The sequence below is a fragment of the Acinonyx jubatus genome, chromosome B3 (genome assembly GCF_027475565.1).
Source record: "Acinonyx jubatus isolate Ajub_Pintada_27869175 chromosome B3, VMU_Ajub_asm_v1.0, whole genome shotgun sequence".
Taxonomy (NCBI): Eukaryota; Metazoa; Chordata; class Mammalia; order Carnivora; family Felidae; genus Acinonyx; species Acinonyx jubatus.
In genome coordinates this window covers 69,984,421-70,004,281 of record NC_069386.1, presented here as the reverse complement: position 1 = coordinate 70,004,281, position 19,861 = coordinate 69,984,421, and the positions used below count along the sequence as shown (strand labels likewise).

The window sequence follows — 19,861 nt, the reverse complement described above, 5'->3', positions numbered from 1 at the left end:
TAAACCCTGTTCTGTAAGTTTGATGAAGTCCCAGCACTCTGCTTTAGATGCTTCAGTAGTATCTTCATTCATTTTCATTCAAGACAAACTCAGGGCTCATCTAACCTACTAGGAGGTTCCTGGCCACTCAGTGGCCTGATTATCTCCTGAATCAGTGAATCAGTGGCTGAACACAGGGCCATTTGAGAATCAAGCTTGTGAGATGCCTGGGTGGCTCAGTTGGTTAAGCATCTGACTTCGGCTCAGGTCATGATCTCGTGGTCCGTGAGTTCGAGCCCCGCATCGGGCTCTGTGCTGACAGCTCAGAGCCTGGAGCCTGATTCAGATTCTGTGTCTCCCTCTCTCTCTGACCCTCCCCCGTTCATGCTCTGTCTTTCTCTGTCTCAAAAATAAATAAACGTTTAAAAAAAAGAAAAAAGAATCAAGCTTGGCATCCAGTCCAAACAACGTGCCTTTGCTGGCCAATATAGTGGCCACTAGCCACATGTGGCTAATTGGGCCTGAGATGTGCTGGATTTTGAGGACAGTGTGAAAAAGGACGTAAAATATCTCTTTCGTAACTTTTGTGTTAATTATGTGTTAAGGTGAAAATATTTTAACATATTATGTTAAATCAAATGTCATATTAAGTTAATTTCTCCTATTTTTACTTTTTTAATGTGGCTACTAAAAATTTTTAATTACATGTGTAATTTTTATTTCATTTCATTCCATTAATTGTAATTTAATTCTGTTGGATAATACTGGTAGAGACTATTGACTTTTCTAGATTAAAAACATTATTATGAAAAAATTTTAAACACAAATAATGAGAATAGTATAATGGACTCTCATAAAACTATTAGCCATATTCAGTGATTATCTAGATTTTACTATAGTTCTTTTGGTCCCTTCTTTTTTGGGAGAAGATGTTCTTAAGAACAAATGCTGAATAATATGATACATTTTATTTCATCCTTTCATATTTCATGTGTGTCTCTTTAAAAATTTTTTTTCGTTTGTTTATATTTGAGAGAAAGAAAGAGAGAACACAAGTAGGGGAGGGACAGAGAGAGAGGGAGACAGAATCTGAAGCAGGCACCAGGCTGTGAGCCGTCAGCACAGAGCCTGATGTGGAGCTCAAACCCACAAAATTGTGAGATCATGACCTGAGCCAAAGTCAGACATTTAAGCGACTGAGCCACCCAGGCGCCGCTCATGTGTGTCTTTTAAAGCAGGAATTTTTGGGGCTCCTGGGTGGCTCAGTTGATTGAGTGTACGCTTCTTGATTTTGACTCAGGTCATGATCTCATAGTTTGTGAGTTTGAGCCGCAAGTTGGGCTCTGTGCTGAGAGTGCAGGGCCTGCTTGGGATTCTCTCCTCTCCCCCTCTGCCCCTCCCTGCTCATGCTAGCTCTCTCTCAGAATTTCTCAAAATTTGTTTATTCTTAAGTAAGTACTTAAGAAAAAGAAATTAAAACAGATATTGTCTTATGTAACTAAAATGTCATTAATATACCTAATAGAACTGAAAATAATTCCTTGGTATTATCATTTATTATCTAGTCCATATTCAAATTTCGCAATTATCTCAAAAGTATGATTTTACAATTTTATTCAAATCAGAATCCAAATAAGGCATACACATTATATTTGATTATTAAGTCTCTCATATCTCTTTTAATCTTTTCTTTGTCTTCATACCATTGACTTGCTGTAGACACTGGGTTCAAGGGCTCTGCAGAATGTCCCACATTCTGGATTTGTCAACTTCCTCATGGTGTCTTCTAACTTGTTTCTGTTTCATGTACTGAGGGCATTAACTCCAAAGGCTTGTACAGATTCAGATTTCACTTTTTTTTTTTTCCTTGCAAGAATATTTCATAGGAGATCCTTTGTATGCTATGAGTGAGACCAGCAGACTTTTTTTTTTTTTTTAACCTCCTCATAGGATAAAGGATCATGAGGTGCCAAAGATCTGTGGTCCTACTCAGTGTGATGTTAACTAAGATTGACCCATATGTTTAAATGGTTATAGCCTGATCTCTTCACTGGAAGTTGATAGTTCATCCATTGGTGATCTCTTCCTGAACCAATTGTTTCATTAACAGTTCTAGAACGGGAGTTTTCTCCATTCCCGTATTCATTAGCTGGAATTCTAAAAAGAACTTGCCTTATCAACTAAAGCTGTTTAGTTACCCTGAAGTAAAGATTCTACTAGAAACGTGGGACAAATGTTCTTTTTTTTGTGCCCTTTAATTGCCAGTTTTCGGGGGCGCCTGGTTGGCTCAGTTGGTTGAGTGTCATGATCTCTCAGTTTGTGGGTTTGAGCCCCACGTCGGGCTCTGTGCTGACAGCTCAGAGCCTGGAGCCTGCTTCGGATTCTGTGTCTCCTCCTCTCTCTGCCCCTCCCATGCTCATGCTTTGTCTCTCAATGATAAATAAATGTTAAGAAAAAAAAATAATTAAAAAAATAATTTCCAGTTTTTGGAATAAGGAGTTAATATTCTTTAAAATACAATTTAAAAGTAAGTTAGATCTTGCCTTATGAAGTAAGTATGGATTGATATGGGAAGTGTGGCAAACGATTTCAGAGAGTGGATCAGGAGATGACTTCTCCTCTCCAGCCATGAGACTGGGTTAGAAGAGTCCTATAGGATGGCGGCAAGGGAACATCTGTCCCAGTCTTCTCTACTGGCAATGGAGGCAGGCTGCTGAAGTGGTGTGAACACTTCATTCTGGGGTGGCAAGTTCTCATCTTCCCGTCTGTCTCGAAATGGCAAATAGAGAAGCCCCTGAGCCCTTCTGTGTCTTTTCTGCCTGCAGACAGTGGAAATATGATGGTGAGATGCTGGTTCGGTATCGTCAGGCCCTAGAGACAGCTGTGAACCTCTCCGTGAAACACAACGTGCCCCCGCTGCCGGGCCGCACCATCTTGGTCTATCTGACAGATGGTGGTGCAGACCAGTTCTGTCCCAAGCGCAACCCAGAAGGGGTAAAAAAAATTAAAAGGTGGGGGGTTGGTAGGATGCTGGGGATCCCGAGAACTATCCTGTTCCCAGACGTGGTTCTCCCAAGGAAGCACTCAGAACTGAAATAAATGGCAAACATTTGCTTCTTGGTATCAGACCTTGGTTCCTAAGGACAGTTCCTAGAATGTGGTCTCTAGCCTGTTCATGGATTACAATACTTATATTTCACATTTGGCTGGTGCTTAATTCTCTAAATTTCTGTCACCGAAGTATGTTTCATTTTTACATCCTATGTCCCAGTGTTGAATTTGGGCAGGACTGCTGGCTCTTCTCCACCCTGGCCAGCTCTTCCTGAAAGCTGCTGAAGCTGTCCCTTCCTAACTGGAGATTTTGTCCTTTTCCCCCAACTAATGGAGGTGTTTGGCCTTCAGGGCTGGATGGGCAAGGGTGGGTTTCAAAATAGGGGAGCCAGGGCGCTTGGCCAGCTCAGTCAGTAGAGCATGTGACTTTCGATCTCAGGGTGGTGAGTTCAAGCCCCATGTTGCGCATGGAGCCTACTTAAAAAAATAGGAGATCCTTATTTCACCCTGATGTTTGTCCAATCAGCCCCACCTAAACTATGTGCTGCTGCTGATTGGGATGGTAATTGCACGGGCGGAGCAGGTGGATCTCTTACTGTGCGGAGGAGGCACTGTGAAGACTATCACAGTTAAGGCAGAAGAAGGTATCCTGAAGACGGCCGGCATACTCCAGGCTCAAGTCCAGGTCAGACACCTTGCCCCCACCATGCAAAAATGCATGAATGGTCACAGCCCTGGACACAGGCTGGAAAATCAGGAAAGGCTTGGATATATACAGTGCTAAAGATTCCCAAGCAGTATTTGGTGTTTGTTGCTTACCAATTGTCTCCCATGCAAATAAGGAACATGAGACTCTTTCCTTCAGGAGCCAGATGGACAGGATGAATGGTCCCTGCACACTTTTGGGAAGTACCTGTTGTCTCTGGCTGCCCAAAGGGTCCCTGTGAGTAGTCCCCAGTTTTTGAGAAACCCTCCCCGCCCTCACCCTTCCCTCCACAACTGATGTGTGTAATTTCTCAAAGGTCATCTTTCAAATGAGGGGCAGTACCCACACCCACTTCCTGCTGGCTGCAGCCCTCTGCCGTGTGGTGTGCTGGTAATTGTTTAACAACCAGTGCTCTGGAAAAAAATGAATCTTGGTTAATAGCATTTGCTAATTTCTAAGGTGTAAATTACTACAATCACAGCTGATTTCAAGCTGCCAGCATGATATCAGTGAACAGAGGTGAGAAGAGATGCTCAGTAGCACACCATTATATGGTATTTATACAACGTAGATCGAGTATGTAAATAAGATCTAGATAATGGTAAAATGTAGTAAAATTACTAGGAAATGATGAGTTTCAAGTATTTATTACCTTTGTTTCTAATATAATTTACTTAATTACAAGTTTAAACTCTTCAATGTTTAGCAGTGGCAGTATTTAACAACTGGATCACAAAATTCCTAAAAATGTAACAGCTCTTGTGAGCCTGAGTGAGCCAGCTACAGCACACCACTGCCCCTCCCCCACTTTCTCGCCCCTCCATGTCAGGGTGTAGTGGCTCCCCCATCCTAAGGGCTCTCATGAGAGGCAATTTCCATTCCCTTCAGAGTTCTCCTAATCCCCTCAGCCCCAGAGATCTCTTCTCTTGATGTCCTAAGCTTATTAGCATCTCTTCTGTCCCTGTGCTCCCTGTTCTCAGCTCTTCCCTTTTCATCTTACAGGTGGACAGGGTCATCCTCTTCGGCAATGATATGTATGAGAAACTGATAAATGAGGCCAAACAGCGTTTCTGGCAGCATGTGAATTCCAAGTGCCTCTTTGTTTGTGTTCCCCTAAGTAGGATATGTGACATGTAAGGACGCTCAAACTCCTTGTCCAGTGCCAAAAGATAGGTTTCCATATTTCCTTTCTGCCCCCACTGAAGCGTGGGGCATTCCCACTCACCAGGTGCCTTCCATCTCTGCCTCCTACCTTGATTTCACTTCAAATACTAGAACCTTCTCTGAAGTCTTTAGCCTAGCTCCATACCCCTTTGTAGGGGTCCATCCCAGCCCCAACCTAGCACATGACCCTAATTAAACATGCAGAGGTGGGGTATCCATCCTAGAGCGCAGGGACTCTGTGTTCCTGGCACTGTTTCTGATGGTTGCTTCTTCCTTTGCCAGATTATCAGATTCAAATCCCAATGACGTGACACTCTCAGGCTGTAATGACGGGATCCTGAAGTGAGTACACAATGGACGCACAAAGGGTTGGGGGCTTTGTTAGCACATCTTTCCGAGATTGCCTGTGGCTTCTACTCCACTTACTTCTGTTTTTAAGCAAGATAGAAGTTTATTCCTCTTTTGCCGCTGTCCAGATGTAGCAGCAGCAGAATGTTACAGGGACCCAGACACCTTCTATCTTATTGTTCCACCATCCTCAAATACTCTGCTTTCATCTCACGGTTCAAGACTGGGCTCCAGCCCCAGTCATCATTTTTGCATTACACCTAGTAGGAAAGAGGAGAAGGGGACAGGGGAGGTTGCACTGTTCTCTTTTAAGGGAACAACGCAAGAGTTGGTCACATCATTTCTATTCTTTGCCGCCTCTGTTCCATTCTTGATCCAGAGTAAATCTCATGCTAAATTTATTTATAGATGCCAAATTTACAGAAATCTTTTAACTCTGTCTCCATGCTTAGCCTTCTCATTTACTTGTTTTCTCTCTCCTACCTTTTCCTTTGTATGCCTCCATCACCCCCCAGCTGCTAGTAGGAAGCCTCAGGCCCATTCCTCCTCCAGAGGGCTTTCACAGCTGATACAAAGCTGATCAAGCTCTGAATGGGATGGCCTTAGTCTTTAATCTTTAATCTTAACCTTTGCCAGCCTAACTACCCCTGGCCCAACAGAAAGCCCATGATGACCATGCTAGAGCTGGGTGTCTTCTCTGTTCCTTCATCCCTGTAGTTCTGCACCCCTGTTTATTTTAAGTCTACATTCACTGCTTGTGGTTGTCTTCTTAAGGGGCTCCAGTTAACTGGGTGACCTACCTCTCTATATCTTTGTCCCCTGCCCCCTTGGAAGACCTGCCTGATTCTGACTCTGGTATTCACTCTTACTTATTTTGTTATATTTATGTCAGGTTCATTGCAGAGCGTGGAGTCTCCTGTCTTCTAGAGCACGTGGGCCAAATGGACAAAATATTCAAGATTCCACCACCCCCAGGAAAGACTGGGGACCTGTCTCTCCGGCCACTGGAAGAGGTCACTCTAAGCCCCTTGGCTCTGATTTCCCAGCATGGGTTAGTCTATGTTTCTATGCCTTTGTGAATCGGGAGACACTGTGGTCAAAACCTGCAGAAATTCTGGTGGCTGCAGTTCTGGCTGTGGAGATGCTGTTTGTTCTACTCACTAAGTAGAACTCATCTCTTTCCCAGGTAGGGATTTCCCTGACGGAGGAAGTTGTCAGATAGTGAGCATACTACTTTCTCTACCTGGGCAGGGGGTCAGATGTGAGGCGGGCAGCAGGCAGCGAGCAGCATGCACCGTGGACATACAGCCAGGGCTCAGGCAGAGAGCTTAGGAGAATAGGCTCTGGCTTTCTCATCACAGCTTTGCCAAGTAGTAGCTTGAATCTTGGGCTAGTTGTTTTTAATTTCTTAAAAACTTTAGTTTTTTATTAGTAAAATGGAAATAATGATGGTGCTTACCTCACAGCATGGGCAAATAGTAAGTGCATAATAATTAGCTGACAAAGAGGGATATGTGAGAAATGGCAAGTAGGGTTTAAGTTCCAGGGCTCTGCAGGAGAGGCTATAAGCAGGTTATTCTCTGGAGGCCTGCTGGACCTCCCCCTGGCATCTGTCATACCTTACTTGTACTGGCTTGTGCTGAAGGATGTGCTCAGCCGCATCTGTGGAATTGGGTTGTGGGGCTGATTGCTAGAGTGAGCCCAAGCCTCTGCTTACCCCCAGATGGCACAGCATCAGGCTTTTCATTTCCTCCACTTTCCGGGACATGCACGGGGAGCGGGACCTGCTGCTGAGGTCTGTGCTGCCAGCATTGCAGGCCCGAGCGGCCCCTCACCACATCAGCCTTCATGCCATTGACCTGCGCTGGGGCGTCACTGAGGAGGAGACCCGGAGGAACAGGTGAGGGGGCCACAGAGAAGAGCTGGGACAGAGATGAGGGGCTTGAGTGGTAGAACTGAGGTGGGTAGGGTTGAGGCTACAAGGGAGGTTGAGGGCCTAGGGCAGGGGCTGCTATTTGGATGCTAACAAGAGCAGTCTGCCTTTACTTGGCTCAGTTTTGAGCCAGGGCCCTATCTTCCTATTTATACCTATATTCTCTGATCCGATGCCTCCATAACCATGTCTGCAGACAACTGGAAGTGTGCCTTGGGGAGGTGGAGAACTCGCAGCTGTTTGTGGGGATTCTGGGCTCCCGCTATGGCTACGTTCCCCCCAACTACAACCTCCCTGACCATCCTCACTTCCGCTGGGTAAGGCAGGTTGGGGGTTGGAGTGGGGTCTGGGGAGGAAACAAAGGTTGGGGCAAGTGTGGAGAGAAGCCACAGTGTGTCAGGAACCTTGGGACTAGATCTGAGACTTGAAGGTGAAACCCAGGCAGAAGGTTCTGCAAGTGGCCAAGTCATAGATGAGGGAATTCCTTTGAGAAGTACCTCCCAGTTGGCCAAGGGATGTGAGAGGTAAGAGGGTAGGTCTGTTTAGGGTTTGCTGTCAGATGGATCTGGGTTCTGATCTCCCTTCTATCATTTATAGATTGTGTGACTTTGTGGGAAACAGCTTATCCTAACCTAGCCTCAACTTCCCCATGTATTAAAGAGGAACAGTGGAGTCTATACTGTAGAGTTACTATGAGGATTAGAAATCTATTTTTAAAAATGCTCAACATGTGACAGGCATTCAGTACATGTTAGCTACTAGCTGTGTTTTGTTGGCTTGTGTCTGGAGGGAGGGAGGAATATTGCTGAGATGCAGGAACCCTAGGGTCTTGGCAGGTCTCAAGGGAGGGGTCAGTGTGACCTGGGACTGAAACAGCCTGTTCTCTGCCGTCTCCCTGCAGGCCCAGCAGTACCCTCCAGGTCGCTCTGTGACAGAGATGGAGGTGATGCAGTTCCTGAATCGGGGCCTTCGCCAGCAGCCCTCTGCACAAGCTCTCATCTACTTCCGGGATTCTGGCTTCCTCAGGTACCTGCTGTTGCCTCTGGACCTCGCAGACTCAGGGGCCAGATCTTCTCTCTCCATAGCATTCAGAGTACAGAAGGGGGAGCTAGAAGAGAGTACAAGGCTCAGAAAGCTTGCCTTGCAGCACCAAATAAGCCTTGCCACTGAAGCCAGGTGATCTCTGCTTGCGGAGTTTTAGGGAACCACAGCCAGGTCTGATGGTTGGGGCTGAAGAGAGGCTGGGGTTTGAGTGTAGCCTCACTTTTGGGGTATCTTTGGTGGTCAGCTCTGTCCCAGATGCATGGAAATCTGACTTTACTTCTGAGTCTGAAGAGGCCGCACATCGAATCTCAGAACTGAAGAGCTACCTGAGCAGACAGCAAGGGATTACCTGTCGTAGGTGAGCTGGGGTGGGGGTGGGGTGGGTAGAGAGCCCCTGCATGGAGGAATATATGGAGGGGGGCCAGGCCCACTCTGACTCTGCTTGTGCATGGTTCACCTGTAGATACCCCTGTGAATGGGGGGGTGTGGCAGCCGGCCGGCCCTATGCTGGGGGGCTGGAGGAGTTTGGAAAGTTGGTCCTGCAGGATGTGTGGAATATGATCCAGAAGCTTTACCTACAGGTTAGCAGGGGCGCCCATGGCCAGGGTAGTGGAGAGAAGGTAGGGTGGTCTGGGTAGTCCTGGATGGGAAGTAATTTGGTGGGGGCTCTGTGAGTTTTCAGGTCTGGGGTTCCTGAGGGGCATGGAAACATTATCAGTCACTGTCCCATGTGTCCTCAGCCTGGGGCCCAGCTGGAACAACCAGTGTCCATCCCAGATGATGACTTGGTCCAGGCCACCTTCCAGCAGCTGCAGAATCCATCAAGTCCTGCCCGACTGCACCTTCTTCAGGACACAGTGAAGCAGCTAATGCTGCACCGAGGGAGGCTGAGCCTGGTGACCGGGCAGTCAGGACAGGGCAAGACGGCCTTCCTGGTACATAGTCTCAGAGCCCCAGGCAGGAGGAAGTGAGGGCCATGTGGGCTAAGGAAGCAGGGCACAGGGAGTTGTGCATGTAACAATGTGACCATGTTTTCTCTTTGCTGTCCATGCAGGCATCCCTTGTGTCAGCACTGCAGGCTCCTGATGTGGCCAAGGTGGCCCCCTTAGTCTTCTTCCACTTTTCAGGGGCCCGCCCTGACCAGGGTCTTGCCCTCACCCTGCTCAGACGCCTCTGTGCCTATCTGCATAGCCAACTGCAAAAGCCAGGTGCCCTCGCCACCACCTACCGGTGTGTATCCCCCATTAGTCCAGCCTTGTTGATTCCACATGATGCCACCCTGTATCTCCCTCTCTCACTGATCCTGGTCCTTACAGGGGCCTGGTATGGGAGCTCCAGCAGGAACTGCTGCCCAAGTGTGCTCAGTCCCTGAAAAGTGGCCAAACCCTGGTGTTGATCATCGATGGGGCTGACAGGTTGGTGGGTCAGCATGGGCAGCTGGTCTCAGACTGGATCCCAAAGACACTTCCCCCGGTGAGTGTGAGAAGGAGGTGGGGGTGGGATGCAGTAGTGGGGACAGGGGGCTCTCCAGCCTTCTCCTCTTCTTTTTCCTTCTACCTTCTTCTCTTTATGCCCAAATATCACAGCGGGTGCACTTGGTACTGAGTGTGTCTACTGACGCCGGCCTGGGGGAGACCCTGGAGCAGAGCCAAGGTGCCCATGTGGTGGCCCTGGGGCCTCTGGAACTATCTGCCCGGGCCCGGCTGGTGAGAGAGGAGCTGGCCCTGTATGGGAAGCGGCTGGAGGAGTCACCTTTTAACAACCAGGTTGGATGTGGGCCAGGGCTGGAGTGTGTGAGGCCCCAGGGTGCTGAGGCTGCCAGCTGCCCCGTGCGGCCCTACTGCTTTGTTTCTGCAGGAACTCTGTGCCAGGGGATGCTGTTAATGAGATAACTGGGATTCCTTATACCACCAGCCAGCCTTTTTCCCCTAGAGAATAGCCTCCCAGGGTCCATCCCAGTGAGGGGAGGAGTAAGGCTGTGATTCTTGGGTGGGGTGGGCTGAACCACGGGGGCTTTCCAGAAAGTAGGGCTGGCTGGCAGAGCAGTGTAGCAAAGGGATGGCTGTGAGGTGATGCCATCAGGTCACTGCTGGGGACTCTCAGAGTAGGAACTGCCCTGCAGTGGGCTGGGTGCTTGGGGTGGAGCTCAGCGGGGTTGAGGACTGGCTGCGGCAGGCTCTCTGCTCCCGACACTGAGTCCCCTTCATCTTGTCAGATGCGGCTGCTGCTGGTGAAGCGGGGATCATCCCTGCCACTCTACCTGCGCTTGGTCACGGATCACCTGAGGCTCTATACATTCTATGAGCAGGTTGGTTGAGGATGTAAACCCTCACCACTTATTTTCTAAGTCCTAATCCACTTCCCATTCTTCATTCAGCTTCTTCCACCCCCATCCCTCTACTTTTTGTACCCTGTCCTGTGCCATCTTGTAATCACCGTTCCCCATCTCGGCTCACCCCTACCCTCACTTCTCTCCCACTGTTTCTCTTCCTTTTCTCATCCTTTCCCACGACTTCTCCAGCTGCCCACTCCCCTCCCCACAACGAAAGCCACCTCTTCTCCTCCCCTCACTAGCTGAAGCCCGGTCTCCGTCCTCTCCCAGGTGTCTAACAGACTCCGGACCCTGCCGGCCACTGTCCCCCTGCTGCTGCAGCACATCCTGGGCACCCTGGAGCAAGAGCATGGCCCTGATGTCCTTCCTCAAGCTTTGGCCACCCTTGAGGCCACACGCAGTGGTCAGTGGTTGGGGTGGGCTGGGAGACCGAGAGTTCAGGGGTTGGATGACCTTGGTTCAGTTGGGGTCTCCGTGAGCAGTGTGAGGAGGAGCCAGGTGTCATGGGATGGGTATACTGTGTGGTTTGGTGAGGGCTTCAGAGAGCTGGGGTTTGCAGGTCTCACTGTGGACCAGCTGTACGGAGTGCTGAGTGCATGGCGGATACTTCCCAGGGGAACCAAGAGCTGGGACGAAGCAGTGGCTGCTGGTAACAGCGGGGACCCCTTCCCCATGGGCCCATTCGCCTACCTCGTCCAGAGTCTGCGCAGGTACAGCTGCCCCCAGCTGAGCTCCCACCAACCTCCTGTGCCTTCACATCTTTGAGCCAGAACCCCATGTGGTCCTTTCTTCATTCCACCCTGCCCTCAGTATAGGCCCTGACACACAGGCCCTGAATAGGTTGCCACTCAAGTTACCACTATATGGGTTGGGAACGGGAGTCCACAGCTGTGCCAGGTACTCACTGACAGGCCCCCTCCCCTCATCTCCTGCTCTGTTTCCCTCACATGAGGACAGTTTGCTAGGGGAGGGCCCCCTGGAGCGCACCGGTGCCCGGCTCTGCCTCCCTGCTGGGCCCCTGAGGACAGCAGCCAGATGTCGATACGGGAAGAGACCAGGGCTGGAGAAGACAGCACACACCCTCATTGCAGGTGATTGGAGCCCAAAGTGACCCCGGGGCACTGAGTGTGGGGCCTATACCCGGAGGCCACCTACTGGTGCTCCCCATCAGCTGGCCCCTCACCTGCCACAGTGAGAGAATGGCTTTTGCGGTAGCCTATGGAATACGATCTTTGGAGATGCTTTAGGGCTGAGCCCATCTCAACGTCTGTTCTGTGATCCACACCTGCAGCTCAGCTCTGGAAGACATGTGACCCCGATGCCTCGGGCATCTTCCGAAGTTGCCTTCCTGAGGCTCTGGGAGACTTGCCTCACCACCTGGTTAGTTTCAAGATCCCATAGACACCTTCTCCCAAGCAGCTGCTTTGACTGTTCTGAGACCCCACTCCCTCTTGACCGCACCATCACCACTACCATGATGCCCCTCTACCTTTCTCCTTTCAGTTTTCCTGCCCTCTTCCTTGAGGTCCTTTGTCCCAGCTCCTAGGTTGATGTCCTGGCTGCACAGACAAGGTCTAAAACTAGACTATTCCTCCTCACCTGCCTCTTCATATCCTAATGAATCCACTGACCTTCCCAGCTCCAGAGCGGGAACCGTGACCTTCTTGCAAAATTCCTCACCAATCTCCACGTGGTGGCTGCACATCTGGAACTGGGTCTGGTCTCTCGGCTCTTGGAGGCCCATGCCCTCTATGGTGAGAGGTGGCTTCTCTGAGATCTGGGCCTCCTGGGTGTGTTCATGGGGGGTCTGCTCCGGGGGAGGTATAATGCAAAGAACAGTTAAATTTCTCTTCTAGGTTAAAAATGCCAAAGGGGTAAGCAAGTAATTTTCAGGGGATCTTCTGCCCAGATCTCTTAGACCAGAGGTTTCCAAACATTATTTAATAGGTATAAAATTACCTAGGATTGTTGTTCAAACTGCAGATCTCCAGGTCCCCAGATTCCATTTCCCTAGGTCTGGAGTGGGGCCTATGGCTTTGTACGTCTAATGGGTGTTCCTGATGTGGGGTCAGAAGACTTTGAGACCACATTTTATTTTATTTTTCTCTTTTTTACTTTCTAAAATTTATTTATTTTTTATAATTTACATCCAAGTTAGTTAGCACATGGTGCCACAGTGATTTTAGGAGTAGATTCCTCAGTGCCCCTTACCCATTTAGCCCATCCCCACTCCCACAACCCCTCCAGCAACCCTCTGTTTGTTCTCTATATTTAAGAGTCTCTTATGTTTTGTGAGACGACATTTTAGACACTGCCTGACATACTTGGCTAATGGGGTTAATGGGGGTCTAGGCTAGCCCCCCCAGTGACACAGTGCTGCTTTTCCACAGCTTCCTCAGTCCCCGAAGAGGAACCAGGTCTTCCTGAGACTGACACTGCTGTGTTTCACACATTCCTGAGGCAGCAGGCTCCAATCCTCAACCAGTACCCCCTGCTTCTGCCCCAGCAGGCAGCCAACCAGCCTCTGGACTCGCCTCTTTGCCACCAGGCACCCCAGCTTTCCCAGCGGCGTTGGCACCTCCAGCACATGCTACGATGGTTGAATAAACCCCACACCGTGGGGGGCCGGCAGAGGTAAGGCCCTTGGCCCCAGATGCTGGTAAGCCCACCAGAGAGCAAGCTACAGTCCTTTCTGAAACTGGAGAAAAAAGGACAGACCAAAGTCACTGTGGAGAGGGGGATTCAGGGACAGAAATGCAAACATGAGTTTCCATTGGCTTCCTTCCCTGATTCCTCGTTTCCTCCCTTTCTTGCTACTCTCTCTAGCTCCAGCCTGTCTCTGACAGTTTCCTCATCCCCCACTGCAGTGGCCTTGTGCCCCAGGGGGCAAAGAGCTGCTGTGGGCACAGCCAGTGGGATGGTTTACCTGTTGGACCTGAAAACCTGGGAGGTATGATGCTCAAGGCGGGCAGAGTTTGCCTCCAGAAAAAGCCTCACAGACTAGGCAAGCCAACCCCACCTGTTTTCACCCTGTTTGATTCAGCAACTTTTATTTCCTCACATCAGATCAAAAGCTTGGTCACAAAATCAATCATGCTTTCCAAATATTTGCGTCACACCTTCCATTCAAGGTTGTACTGAGGCTGTACTGTACTAAACATCACAAGGAAAACAGGGGTAGGACATTGTCTTTGCCCACCAAGTGGTCAGTTTTGTTGAAAGATATGACATACAAGGGGAAAAGGAATCAAAACATAGCCATGTGACATGGACAAGAGCTGAATGAGTTGGGTACTTACCAGAGAACAGGGACAGACAAGGGCAGGCATTCCAGCTGAGTGAAAGGCATAGGGGAGAATGTTTCCTGGGAATTGCTGGAATGAGTAGAGGGTGCTTAAGGGATAGTAACAGCAAATTAGGTTGCAGAGGTGGGTCCCACAGCCACAGCCACAGCCTCTCTCTGCTTCCCAACCATATCACCCCCCCCACCCCCATAGCATGCATGTGTGTAACACCATTCCCTCCTCAGACCCATCAAAATATTCTGTGACTTGGGGATACTTATGGGGTTTGGAGTAGGGGAGACTTTGTGGCCCCACTTGAACCTGAGCTTGGCCGACATCTGGAGTTGGGCCCAACGCTTTTTACTTTTAACAAGCATTCCTGGTGTGGGGACAGAGGGCCACACTTTCTCCAGCCCTTCTTGCCTTGGCCTCCTTTTTGATTGGGGCTCGGAGTGCTGGACATTGGGGGGTCAAGGGAATGTCCTGAGCATGCTTTCCTGCTTGTTCTCACAGGAGGAGAAGTCTTTGGTGAGTGGCTGTGATGGGGTATCCTCTTGCTCATTCCTCTCGGACAGTGCCCTCTTTCTCACTGCCTTTGATGGGCTTTTGGAGCTCTGGGACCTGAAGCAAGGTTGTCGGTAAGGGGTCCCTCCCTCATGTCTGGGAGTGAGGGCCTTCCCTGCTTGTTGGGAGCCCCCAGGGGAGAAGAAAGAGGAGGGAGGCCAGGGGCCCCAGGAGCCTGACTTTGTCTCCCTGGGATAGGGTGCTCCAGACCAAGGCTCACCAGTACCAAATCACTGGCTGCTGCCTCAGCCCAGACCACCGACTGCTGGCCACTGTGTGCCTGGGAGGATGTCTGAAGGTAATGATCAAGGGGCTGTGGTAGTCAAAGTGGCCTTAACTGCCAAGTCAGCCCCGTGAAGTTGTTTTCTTTGTGAGGCAGAGCTGCTGACTGCTTAGCTGGGGGAAGCCTTCCCTGCTGAGGGCAGGGGACTGGATAAGGTGGCTTCTGGGACTGTGATGCTCAGGCATCTGTACTCAGCATCTAGATTCCTCTCCTTCTCTCTCCTTCAGCTGTGGGACACAGTCCGCTGGCAGCTGGCCTTCGAACATACATGTCCCAGGCCCCTGAACTGCGTTACTTTCCACCCAGAAGGGCAGGTGATAGCCATAGGCAGCTGGGCTGGCAGTTTCAGCTTCTTCCATGTGGACGGGCTGAAAGCTATCAAGGTGAGATGGTCCTGTGTAGCCCTGGGGGAGGAAGCTCAAGAGGGTGGGAGCAGAAGATGTGGAGTGACGGACATCCACATTCTGTTTCACTTTGGGCTTGTGTTGAGAGCAGGTCCCGACATTTCCATTTCTACCCCCTCATGTAGGAACTGGGAGCCCCAGGAGCCTCCATCCGTACCTTGACTTTCAATGTGCCTGGGCGGGTTGTGGCTGTGGGTCGGCTGGACGGGATGATGGAGCTGTGGTCCTGGCATGAGGAGGCACGGCTGGCTGCCTTCCCTGCCCACCATGGCACAGTGGCCGCTGCCCTTTTCCTGCGTGCTGGGTGCCAGTTACTGACAGCCGGAGAGGATGGCAAGGTCAGGTTGCAGAGGGCTGGTGGTGGGTTCTGAGGAGGGGGTACGAAAGGCAGGGAATATTTGGGTAAGGGTGGAGCCTTTGTCAGGGAGACAGGGGAGGAGCTTAGCTGGTGCAAGCTACAGGGAGAGGGGTGCAGGTGTGTGCACGAGCAGCTCTCCAGAGAAGACTCTTTGGAAGGAGGACTTTCATGGGGGTGGCTGTCACTCTGGGGGTGGAAGTGGTGTATCTTTAAGTCCTGTTCTTGGCCCTCAGGTTCAGGTGTGGTCCGGATCTCTGGGTCGGCCCCAGGGATGTCTTGGTTCCCTTCCCCTCTCTTCTGCCCTCTCTGTGGCTCTCAACCCAGATGGCGATCGAGTGGCTGTTGGGTACCGAGCAGATGGCATTAGGATCTATAAAATTGCTTCAGGTACTGAAGAGAGAGAGGATGGGGTGTTTGGGCCTTTGGAAAGAACCTCCCCACCCTGAATTCCCTTTTGGAATGTCTTACTCTATGTTTTCTGGTCATTCTCTAGGTTCCCAGGGGGCTCAGTGTCAAACACTAGATGTGGCAGTGTCGGCACTGGCCTGGCTCAGCCCTAAGGTGTTGGTGAGTGGTGCAGAAGATGGGTCCCTGCAAGGCTGGCATCTCACGGAAAGTTCCCTTCAGTCCCTCTGGCTCTTGTCCAGATACCAGAAACCCGTGTTGGGACTGGCCACCTCCAACGAACTCTTAGCTTCTGCCTCAGGTACTGCTGGTTGGGCAGTGGGCAGCTTTCTTTTAAAGATGCTAATAGTTTCCCTCAATTTATATGTGTATGCATACAAGAAAATACACACACTTTTTTTTTTTTTTTTTTTTTTTTTTTACAACTTTGAAAGTGGTTTTAAATGCATTTATCTTACATAAGCAGTCTAGACTATTTCTTCGTATTTCCTAGCCCTGATTCTGGGACCTCTTTGTAATCCCTATAATTCTTTGAGTTTCTGCCCAGTGGGACACTTTGCTTTGTATAGGAATGACATTCCCTTATGAGGAGAGATGTTGAGGTGAAAATGAGGAGAGAGGCCTTAGTCCTCTCTAGGTAGGAAGCTTGGTCCAAGTAATAGTGGGCACTTGAGAAGAGGAGGGTCTGGAGGTGTAGCAGGGAGTTAGACAGCTGAAGAGCGAGAGCTGGGAGTGCCTGATATTCCTGTCCTGTGAACTCATATGATGACTAACCCCCTGTTCAGGCTTTCCACAGCCTATGACTCACTGCTTTTCTCCCTGGAGCTGTGCCGTGGGACATCGCCCTCGCCCCGCATGATTGCCTTTGTCTTTGGGGTCCTGTCACACTTCCTCTTTCAGAGGATCTTCCCTTCTCCCTATTTCCAATGCAGAAGATTTCACAGTGCGGCTCTGGCCAAAGCAGTTGCTGACACTGCCCCAAAAGGCAGAAGACTTTCCCTGTGGCCCTGAGCTCCGGGGACACGAGGGGCCTGTAAACTGCTGTAGCTTCAACACTGATGGAGGCAGGCTGGCCACTGGGGGCAGGGACCGGGTGAGCCATAGGGGTCCTCCCACCTTGGGCCCCACAGCCCCTCTGGTCCCTGGATTCCTCAACAGCCCATTTCCCATTGCTCCCTAAGGCATTTTGTTTTGCCATATCTCCTTTGCCACATCTGCCCACCATCCCTTCCTTGATATCCCCTTTCCCTTTAAAATTTCTTGCCCCAAATGGCCCTGGTATTCCTACCTCCCTCCTGTGGTCCTGACTGCCCCCTCTCTTGGGACCTATCCAGAGTCTCTTCTGCTGGGATGTGCGGATGCCCAAAGCCCCTGTTCTGATTTACTCCTTCTCTGCTTGTCACCGTGACTGGGTCACCGGCTGTGCCTGGACCAAAGACAACCTATTGGTAAGGGAAGAGGTGGGGGTGGGGCAGAGCTCAGCAGGGTTCCTGGGGGAGGACAACATTGTCCATCTCATCCTATTTCTAACACCCATTTATAATAATAGTAATAGCTGACATTTATTGAGCACTTAGTATGTGCCAGGCATTGAACTAAGCTCTTTGAATGTCTTGCCTCTTTTACTCTTTACAACTCCTTGTAAGGCAGATACAGATACTACTATTATCTCTTTCACAGACAAGGATATAGAGCTCAGATAGATTAAAGAACATTTCTAAGGTCAGGTAAGTTATGAACTGAACCAGTAAACATAAGAAAGCCCATGTACTTGGGGTACCTGGGTGGCTCTGTCAGTTAAGCATCTGACTTGATTTCAGCTCAGGTCATGATCTCATGGTTCGTGAGTTTGAGTCCCACGTGGGGCTCTGTGCTGACAGTGCAGAGCCTGGTTGGGATTCTCTCTGTCTCCCTCTCTGCCCCTCCCCTGCTCATGCTCTCTGTCTCTATCAAAATAAATAAACATTAAAAAAAAAGAAGAAGAAAAGAAAGCCCATGCTGTTAACAAGAACACACACTGTCTCTCTAAGGATTTAGTATGCCCTGTCCCTGCAGTTAAAGGCTACTGCTATGATTTCTTTAGTCCTAAGGCAAAAAACAAAAAAAACAAAAAAAACCAACTCAAATTATGCACTCAAGGTTGGTAAAACCTAGTGTTCCAATGCAGAGTCCCTATATTATTCTCAAGAAGAGATGAGAAAGGAGTATCAGTTGAATAAACTTGTTATATCTGCCCTATCCTTGCCTTTTAGGCAGTTGGATCTTTTCTTGGCATTGCAGACTTTTCACCTTTGTCTGGGTTTGTTGACTGACATTATATTAATAACAAGGACAATAGCCTCTATTTATTCAGTGCTTAGTATGTGCTAGGCAGTGTGCTAAGTCCTAAGTCCAGGCAGGTGCATTAGCCCCACAGCAGCCATATGAGATAGATACACTGTTATTATCCTTATTGAGTAGATAAGAATTCTGAGGCTTAGAGACATGAACTTGTCCCAGGTCACAAAGTAAAGTATGGCAGAGCTAGAATCCAGGACATCCCATGTTCTTAATCACAAGCCTTACTGCTCCTCCCCAATATTATAAACACACAAAAATGCTGGAAGCATGCTGATAATCCCATTCCTCCAACCTCTGACTCTGCAGGTCTCTTGCTCCAGTGATGGCTCTGTGGGGCTGTGGGACCCAGAACTGAAACAGCAGCTTGGCCAGTTCCTAGGTCATCAGAGTGCCGTGAGCGCCGTGGTAGCCGTGGTGAGAAGGCAGTGGAGAGCTCAGTGGGGGCTCTAGGAAAGCTAAGTAGGCTTTGGGACACTGGGTGCCTTGGGTATCTAATCTCAAAGGTAAAAGAAGTATAAAGAATGAGATACTCGGGCCTGGATTAGAACCGATCTAGGGTATTGAGGCTGAGGGTTGGTGTGATGGGAGGAAGAGGGCAGCTTAGTATCTGGACCTCATGCAGGATTGCAGTCCTGAGCCACCCAGACTCTGTCCCTGCGTTTTCCTCACTCTTTGACAATGCCTAAGCCTTTAGTGGTCTGCCCTCACCTCCTGGTAGGAGTCACAATCCCCATATCCTGCTCAATAGGACTCTGTACTGATCCTGTGCTCTGGGGCAGGAAGAACATGTGGTGTCTGTGGGCCGAGATGGGACCTTGAAAGTGTGGGACCATCAGGGCGTGGAGCTGACTAGCATCCCTGCTCACTCAGGACCGATCAGCCACTGTGCAGCTGCCTTGGAGCCCCAGCCAGGTAAGGGATTGTCAGCCCCCTTCCCTCCCTTTCGCCCATGCTTCTTCCCTTCTTTTGACTTAGTCTCTGTGCCTTATCAGCTGGGCAGCCTGGGTCAGAGCTTCTAGTGGTGACTGTTGGACTGGATGGGGCCACACGGTTGTGGCATCCACTCTTGGTGAGTTCCCTGAAAGGACTGGGGTGGGCGGAGTGGAGGGGGTATAGTGGAACAGCCTTTTGTTGTGTTGACATTCCTGTGCCTCCCCCTCCCCCCACCGCTGGGCCCACCTCCATCCTTTCCTCCTAGGTGTTTCATTTTTTTTTTTTTAATGTTTATTTATTTTTGAGAGAGAGAGAGAGTTGGGGAGGGGCAGAGAGAGGGAGACACAGAATCCAAAACAGGCTCCAGGCTCTGAGCTGTCAGCACAGAGCCTGTGCAAGGCTCGAACCCACGAACTGTAAGATCATGACCTGAGCTGAAGTCTGACGCTTAACTGACTGAGCCACCCAGGCACCCCCCTCCTAGGTGTTTCAAACACACACCCTCCTGGGACACAGTGGTCCAATCAGTGCAGCTGCTGTTTTAGAGACCTCAGGCCTCCTGTTGACTACCTCAGAGGATGGTTCCATTCGGCTCTGGCAGGTACCTAAGGAAGCAGGTGAGTGAGTCATGGAGCGAGGCAACATATGAAAGAGGGGTGTGTTCGTGGGACCATGAAGGTCAGGGTGGCCTGATATCTCCTCTTTCATCTCAATAGTGGTTCAGCTTCTAATG

General features: G+C 49.9%; 1 protein-coding gene across 9 annotated transcripts in view; it reads left to right on the top strand.

Annotated features, from left to right (window-relative positions):
- The window catches only part of TEP1 (telomerase associated protein 1), a 45,244-nt gene that overhangs the window by 16,056 nt on the left and 9,327 nt on the right, over positions 1–19,861 (top strand). For 8 of the 9 annotated variants that reach the window (XR_008299258.1, XR_008299257.1, XM_027065322.2 and 5 more), the window contains exons 13-47: positions 2,805–2,973; positions 3,557–3,715; positions 3,896–3,973; positions 4,739–4,869; positions 5,183–5,242; positions 6,141–6,299; positions 6,972–7,148; positions 7,378–7,498; positions 8,083–8,207; positions 8,470–8,583; positions 8,689–8,806; positions 8,966–9,160; positions 9,280–9,455; positions 9,542–9,698; positions 9,812–9,991; positions 10,441–10,533; positions 10,828–10,960; positions 11,117–11,267; positions 11,515–11,648; positions 11,849–11,937; positions 12,197–12,311; positions 12,948–13,191; positions 13,384–13,507; positions 14,355–14,479; positions 14,604–14,703; positions 14,916–15,071; positions 15,218–15,430; positions 15,684–15,837; positions 15,944–16,156; positions 16,788–16,948; positions 17,190–17,303; positions 18,502–18,609; positions 18,975–19,107; positions 19,188–19,264; positions 19,613–19,745. Coding sequence is in view for 6 of the 9 variants with exons in the window: in XM_027065322.2 (XP_026921123.2) it covers positions 2,805–2,973; positions 3,557–3,715; positions 3,896–3,973; positions 4,739–4,869; positions 5,183–5,242; positions 6,141–6,299; positions 6,972–7,148; positions 7,378–7,498; positions 8,083–8,207; positions 8,470–8,583; positions 8,689–8,806; positions 8,966–9,160; positions 9,280–9,455; positions 9,542–9,698; positions 9,812–9,991; positions 10,441–10,533; positions 10,828–10,960; positions 11,117–11,267; positions 11,515–11,648; positions 11,849–11,937; positions 12,197–12,311; positions 12,948–13,191; positions 13,384–13,507; positions 14,355–14,479; positions 14,604–14,703; positions 14,916–15,071; positions 15,218–15,430; positions 15,684–15,837; positions 15,944–16,156; positions 16,788–16,948; positions 17,190–17,303; positions 18,502–18,609; positions 18,975–19,107; positions 19,188–19,264; positions 19,613–19,745 (4,889 nt within the window). In the remaining 3 variants the exon portion in view is untranslated. Of the gene's footprint in view, positions 1–2,804; positions 2,974–3,556; positions 3,716–3,895; positions 3,974–4,738; positions 4,870–5,182; positions 5,243–6,140; positions 6,300–6,971; positions 7,149–7,377; positions 7,499–8,082; positions 8,208–8,469; positions 8,584–8,688; positions 8,807–8,965; positions 9,161–9,279; positions 9,456–9,541; positions 9,699–9,811; positions 9,992–10,440; positions 10,534–10,827; positions 10,961–11,116; positions 11,268–11,514; positions 11,649–11,848; positions 11,938–12,196; positions 12,312–12,947; positions 13,192–13,383; positions 13,508–14,354; positions 14,480–14,603; positions 14,704–14,915; positions 15,072–15,217; positions 15,431–15,683; positions 15,838–15,943; positions 16,157–16,787; positions 16,949–17,189; positions 17,304–18,501; positions 18,610–18,943; positions 19,108–19,187; positions 19,323–19,612; positions 19,746–19,861 lie in introns of those variants that run through there. The other variant, XR_003422361.2, reaches the window with a different exon arrangement.